The 7,296-nt window shown below is 41.0% G+C and overlaps 1 protein-coding gene across 2 annotated transcripts in view; it reads right to left on the bottom strand.

Annotated features, from left to right (window-relative positions):
* MEIS1 (Meis homeobox 1) overlaps positions 1-7,296 on the bottom strand; it is a 127,257-nt gene that overhangs the window by 117,280 nt on the left and 2,681 nt on the right. For both annotated transcript variants that reach the window (XM_024211116.2, XM_024211117.2), the window contains exons 3-6: positions 5,538-5,679; positions 5,057-5,107; positions 4,261-4,311; positions 2,825-2,971 (exon numbers count right to left, since the gene is read on the bottom strand). In XM_024211116.2, coding sequence (XP_024066884.1) covers positions 2,825-2,971; positions 4,261-4,311; positions 5,057-5,107; positions 5,538-5,679 — 391 coding nt within the window. The remainder of the gene's footprint in view (positions 1-2,824; positions 2,972-4,260; positions 4,312-5,056; positions 5,108-5,537; positions 5,680-7,296) is intronic.

Raw genomic sequence — 7,296 nt, 5'->3', positions numbered from 1 at the left:
CCCGCCCCAAGCCGCTCTCCTGTGCAGCCTGCAGCCCTAGCCCCTGACACGCGCCCTCTAACCCCGCAGCACCGCCGCGGGGCTCGGAGGGAAGGGAAAGGAGCTGGGGGGCGGTTAGCCAGTGCCCAGCGGAAGAGGGCGCAGGCACTGCCCCGAGCCCTCAAGCGTGTCCCAGGGATGTCACGCCCGGGGTTTGGAGGTCTCCGGAGGAGGGCGCGCGGGAGGACGGAGTGAGTGGGACGCAGCAATGCCAGGCCCCTGACTCTAGTGGCAACACTAGAATGGCCCAGGGGATTTCCTCGCACCAGGAACCTCACTGGTGCCAGAGGCTGAGCCCGTCTCATGGCCGCAAAGAGCGGACAGCTTTCCAAGCGCCGGGCTCTCCCTCCCAGGGCAAAAGGCGGCTAAACCGAAACTCAGTCGGGCTCTAGAGACAGAGGGGTTAATTAGATAACTAGGCACTCCGGCTCACATAACACCTGACGGGGATCTGCATTTGTCAGCACAGCCTGACGCAGACAACAACACGGGTTTCAAACTGGCTGGGCCACATTCACAGGCGAACGGAGAAGGACCCTTCTCTTTTCATCCTCCCCCTTTCCTGACGCGCAGCACAGTCCCGATTGAACTCTCCTTCTCAGCCAGCACAAAACAGCCAGCGCCCGCGTCCGCTGCCCCACCGCGCTGGGAACCTTGCAACTTCTCAGCTGCACTTGAACATCTCCCTCCGTCTAGGAAAGGCAAAAGACACGTGTGCCGCTTTCCTCCCACAGCCTCTCTGCACAGCCTAACGCTGATGGGAATTAAAGACCAGAAAGCATTCTCACCCCGGCCCCCCCGCCTTCCAACCTACTTCAACTTTCTGAAGCAAATACATACCAAACGGGGCAATCCGGAGGTGACACATTCAAATGTCACACCTATCGCATAAGCAGTGAAACCACAACTCCCAAGTTAAAAGCATGAACTTTTGTTTTGGCCAACCTAAGACAATTTGGCCTCGCTATCTATATTGCAATCTTTGCAAGCCACACACTGAAGGTACATTACTAACAAGCGGGCACAAGGTGAATATTACCACGGGAGCGCAATGAATTTATATCAATCCTCAGCCTTATAAAAAAAACCACCCCAAACTACAACTTCATTTCTTTAGCTTTCACTTTAATAAAATAATGATTCGTTGGGAGAATGGGGTATAAATCTTCATTTTGGAGGCAATTAAAGTGTTGATTTCATTCGTGCCCCTAAGCGATTCTTGTAATTTGCTCAAATAGCTTTATGTACCCAGCACTCCAGAGCTTTTAGAAACCCATTTTCTAGTTAGACTTGTTGGATTACAATTTTTATTCAACAGCAGCTATCCGAGTTTTCCTAATCTAGATCTGAATTTAACAATTCCCTCATTTTAAACGTTATAATAGTTATGTCGGATGCAAGTCAACCAGACAGAAGCAATGCCCATGTTTCCATCTTGTTTTCAATGTCTCATTAAAAAAGTTGAGAGTCATGCTAACATTTAGAAATAGTTGAAAGCTTTTACATTCTCGGTATAATTAAAAAACACTGGGTTTCTTGCAAGTTCATGCCTTAAGTCAAACCATTCTTCTGTTCTACCGCAGCTACATTAATAACAGTCCGATGATCTTTGCTTCTTTCTCGTACATAAAAAACAACAACATTTGAGCTAATACCAAAGCTGAAGTATAGTGCACCTTTTTGTAAGTAATCTATAAAAGAACTCCTGGTTGACAGTGTTCCTGATAATGGCAAAGCAGCTAAGAAAACTCCTGTCTGCTTGACTGCGCCTTGCTTTAACAAAAGGAAGGCTCCAGAGTCAGCCTCATTACACCTAGAATTGTATATAGGAACCAGATCATAGTTTTGAGTTGTTGGGTTTTTTTCCCCCCTGAGCCAAATACTATTTCTAATAATAAACAACCAACCATTAAAACGTTACAATTCACAACAAGGAGCTCAAAACGCCAAGGCTCACCCACTTTAATGTTTTAGAAGCTTGATTTGGCTTTGGTAACCTCTTGAAATTAACCCAAAAAAAAATCACACTACAAGCCAGTGAAGGAAAGCAGCTAACACAAGTCGTCACTATATGCACACACTGGGTGTAGAAGCCTTTAGGGTTTGGTCTATCCCAGCTTTAACACAGACATCCTAAAAGCCACTAAACTGTATTTTTTTCTAAAGGAGACAGTTTGAAAAACTTGAAAGATCAATGAAAATAAATTAAAACCTTGGTCTGGTTTTATTTTTCTATGAAGTAAAATAAAATGGGCGCGCTTGCAGCAGGCAGGCTGTGCACAAAGCAATGTTCACTGAGGTCTAAAAGCGCTCGGCCAAGGAAAACTGACAAGACAGACTAATGAACCGTAGAGACAGGAGGAAAATAGCCAGTATTTGCTAGATTTCAAACACTCTCTGTCTTCCCTGGACCACCTATCTCGGATTTTATTATTATTTTTCTAAGTGGCTTCAGCTATTCCTTTCCAAGCATCCAGAAGCCTGCGATTCACGGCTAACGCTTCTATTATTATAAAGGGTAAATAAAATAAAGACAAAAATTAAAAGCGACAAGAAACAGGTCAAGTTTGCAGGCAATGCTTTTACAAGCTCATCTCGCCAGGTCGAATCCGGGAGCAAGCCTTAATGAAGCAATAATAGCCACATTATTCAAAAATTTTCATTTCGATGGAAATTTATCTAAAAGGGACTTAATCATATGCAAATAATAAAAGGAGGCGTAGTGACCCAGCAAGCGATCTGCATACAAATTTCAGAGTGTGCAACACTGGAGAGATCATCATACCTGATCTGTTAGATTTGCTGATCTTGTTATGTCTTCACTGTCTGATTTTGATCCGCCTTCTCTATCGTCTATCACCAAATCGATTGGCATTTTTCCTTTCAAACAGCTAATATACCGGTGGCAGAAATTGTCACATAATTCGTGTACCTACATTATGACAGAGGTAAAAAAAATGAAAATATAATCAGGAGTACATAAGTGAAATTGACAAGTGCAATCAACCAACCCTTCCCCCAGCCTTGTGACATCAAAAGTTCTAAATGGGGGGAACACACAGCAATTATCCCCCGGAGACCTCTAGACGCATCCAGAATTAGGAATAACTTTCTTTTCTCGCAAAATAGAGATATCCCAGAAAATTGACAGTGACAAGATGATTCACAGGCTACAACATATTCAACACCCGTGTTAAATTCATCTGCTCCCGGAGCTGTGGCCATGAGAGAGGTGACCTGCATGGGTGACATTTAAGGTAAACTATTTAATTTCAACCAGTTATTTCATCATAAAACCTTTCCAAATAGTATGAAGAGAGAAAGGGATTTTAAAAAAACAACAACTGGATGCACTATACTGAAATACATTATAGGCATCCATGATCTTAAACCCCAAATCACTGTAATATATTTGTTCTTGAGTTTCCACTATTAATGGGCATATTTTAACAACTTTCATGTAGAGTGAAAACAACCTGCCTGTGATGGTTAGATAAAATGGCTGGGGGTTCTAAAGAAACTTTTCAACCATTTAAAAACCTCTCGAAATGTTTATTTTTTGGAGAAAGGGGATCCTCTTGTAGGCCAGCTATCAATTACATATAAAAATCCACTGGAAACCTGAACGTGCGTTCAACTGAATGTTAGTTTGAATTACATTGCGTTCATATTGCTATTAATTATTATTGCTGAGATTTCCAGAATAGGGAGGGAAACATATTCTCTCTTAGCTGCATATTCTCTCTTAGCTTAGAGGTGTACAGCATTCACAGAATCAAGAAACTGACATAACTATCAACTCTGCTTTGTCTCTGCAAAATGTTACAGGACAATCTGTGCCCTGATTGTGACCTGCAGATGGCTCTTAAAAAAATCTCGACCAAACTAACTGAAACTAAACAAAGCACCTTCACCAAAAACAATCAATCTCCGAGGCGTGGCTGAAATAAACAAACAAGCAAACAACATTCAGAATATCATCTGCAATACACAGAACTACGACTATTTATACAGAGCCAGCAAGGTATTAACATGAACACAAGGCCGGGTCGTTTGTGAGCCCGGTTTTAGAGGCTGAAATTGTAATTAAACTGCGAAGAGAAATGGACGCTAAGATTGGTCTTGACACTAATTACCAGACAGAAAGACATTTATGCAAATTTACCAGAAGCTTGAACTTCAGCAATACTGAAACGTAGGAGGAAGGGAGAAAAAAATTACCTTCTCTAATTCCAATAGATGAAACCTTAATACTTGTATGGCTTGAATCATCTGCAAAGACACAAACAACACGAGCATCTATCTCATTCCTGAGTTTCGGTATATCCCCATAACTGCCCCTGCTGTAGTCTATAACTTCACTTTTTTTTTAGTAGTAGTAGGAAATAAAAAAGTTGTTTTGATTTATGGCAATAACACTAAAACTTAATAGCAGTGGCTTTGTACGCTGTTTAACAAGAAGCGAGCTAGAGTTAACAAAAAATTCTATTGCAATGAAGTAGCTAAATTATACGGATCGTAAACATTTCCTTCAAAAAGTGCAATCTATTGCAACATCGTTGGACCCTCGCTTTGCAAACTAGGAGAAAATATTCCTAATGCAGAGGCAAAGTATTTGTTTATCCTTAAAAAAAAAACTTGACTTCATTTTAGGTCGGTTACTTAAACTATTCATCTCTATCCATAGTCACTGTTTACATTTCCCATAAAGCTATTTTAAAGGTGCGGGGGGATATGTGGAGACCTCAAATACACTGACACATTCGTAGATAAATCCATGCACTGCTTAGGCAGGCAAGTCTGCCATAAAGACCCCAAACTCTCATTTGGATGGGGCTTTCTTTATGTACCTCGTTATGTGATTTTACTTAACAGGGAATTACCACACTGGATTGCTTGTAATTAAAAAGATCCACGCGAGAAAATTTCCATTTAGAGCCCCAAATCCTTGTTAAAGCCTAGAACCATCTCTCTCCAGAGGGCAGAGAAATAAAAAGGGAGCGCTGTTAACTCTTACCAAGTTATCCAGTTCAGGATTAGAGGAAAATAGGGGTTTTTCTGCTCGGATCTAAATATAAGAAAAGGGAGGAAAAAAAGATTTGAAATATGGAAACAGAAAAAGCAGACGTTATTATTTCTTGCTTCATTACACTGTCGGGTCCATTATGTAACCTTTCCTTCAAAGCTCTGACTGTTAGATTTAGTACATCATATAAACACTTAAACAAATGAATCAAATGCACTGAAAATACCCACAGACCTTATTATTAGTTACATCTATCTAGCTACGCTCCATCTTGTGTGAGCTGCACATCCCTACAATCAAAGTTTAAAAAAATATATATTCTTTATTTATTTATTGAGCTGGTACAATCGAGAATGTATTGATTTATTTCTGGCAGTATAGAAGGGGAGGCTATGAATGTTTTTTTTTTTTTAACGGAGACTTGTTTTCTTGTTATGTTAGAGGTTTTTTCCCCCAGTACGGTTTTGCTGACCTGTTTGGCGAACACTGCTATGTCTTCATTGAAAGACTCTGAGGAGCAAACATCGCCTCCCGCTACCCCGGGCTCCCGGGGAGTGCATGTAGCTAATTCACATTTCTCAAAAATCAGTGCTAAAAGAGGGAACAGGGGGTGTCTGAAAGAAAATACAATAGTCACAAACAAGACAATGGTTAGTCCCAGAATAAGTGGGGGAGAAACAACCAAGGTGATCTTTTAGCAAGCCCACTACCACCACCCCAGCTGCACCCCTCCCCCAATCATAGCTCACCTACCCTTCAACCGAGAGACCTGAAGTCGAAGGCCCTGAGCCATGGACTGTATCTGATGATCGCTTCAGCATATCTGGCCAGAGAAATTGTTAACATTTGCTATGAATAAAACCAAAGCGGTTCCAGCAGCCATTTTGAATTAACTTTCCTTTCCTTTTTTTTTTTAATTATTATTATTAGTATTTTTGTTTCGCTCCCCTTCAAGTTGCGGACTTTCTGGATAAAAAAAAAACAACAACCCAAGCAAACCCCAGCTTTTTGGACTCGGGTGTGGAACCTGCAAATCTCCCTTGGCATCGGTAATGATAATGTTCAAAATGAGAGCTGTTAACTTCGAAGCCCAGCCAAACTGCCAGTGAGTTGCCCCAATTCGGGTAGCTCCAGCGATCCATTTACATTCACTTCAGTTGGCAGAGCACGCTGTTATTTGGGTCATCACCCCCCCTACTTCCCCCCCCCCCCCCCCCCCTACTCAATATAGGCGCTGCTCACCCCTCTTTTTGCTGTATATTATTGCACAATGATACCGACCTTAGAAATGTATACGCCAAGTGCTTTGATTTTTGCTAGCTGGAGTAACTCTTAAGGAGAAGTTTAAAGTCATTTACTAGCTATAAAAGCTCAACTGAAAATTTAATATTTTATTTTATTTTATTACAAAATGCGTTCAATTTCCGGGTTTCATAACTATTCCAGAGAATCCGGAATGGAGTTTAAACCAATCCTACAGATTTGTGATAATGAGATAAAGAAACTGGATGATGGGATGGTTTTGCTTCAAAGCTCGCTGTTCTCAGCGAGATGGGGGGAATGGATCTTAAAGTTCACTTCAACTTAATATGCGCGAACTGTTTTTAAAGATATCCACAGAGCAACGTAACACATCAGTTCCAAATGCAATGGCCTAGAAACTATTTTATAAGTTGCCGCATTGAGATGCCTCAAATGCTGCTACAAAACAGAGCACAGCTCAAAGAAACAACCCCGAAGTTTTCTACTTAACACAGCATTATATATTAACAAAGCTAAAAAGTTTTATTCAGAATGGAACAGTTCAAGGTATTCTTTCTAAACTCTTCCAAAATATTTACCTCCCAAAACAGGTTGTACCACGGAAATCTTTCCTTTTGATCACAACACTAATGACTAATTTTCCTTACGCTCACAGTTTAGCAGTCTTTTATATTTAAAAGTTGTGATCAAAACCACATAGGAGTATAGGTTTATGCAACCAAGTATCTTTCCGTGTACACACACACACACACACACACACAAATTAGGCAAGTTATAATATTTGAACTGAATACTACCTATGGATAACGTTTATCCGTTTCAAGCCCCATGGAAAGTAAATCTTCTTTATTGGAGAATCATATGCCGAGCATAATGTGATGCAAATAAAACTTTAAATCCACCCTAAAATTTGCATGCAATTATAATGGAAGCCCGGGTCACAAGAATTTACCAACAATCTGAGGTTC

This window comes from Terrapene carolina, unplaced genomic scaffold (assembly GCF_002925995.2).
Source record: "Terrapene carolina triunguis isolate 2854851 unplaced genomic scaffold, T_m_triunguis-2.0 Scaffold132, whole genome shotgun sequence".
Taxonomy (NCBI): Eukaryota; Metazoa; Chordata; order Testudines; family Emydidae; genus Terrapene; species Terrapene triunguis.
Note: the sequence above shows the minus strand (reverse complement) of the source record. Positions and strands in the feature narration are given on the sequence as shown.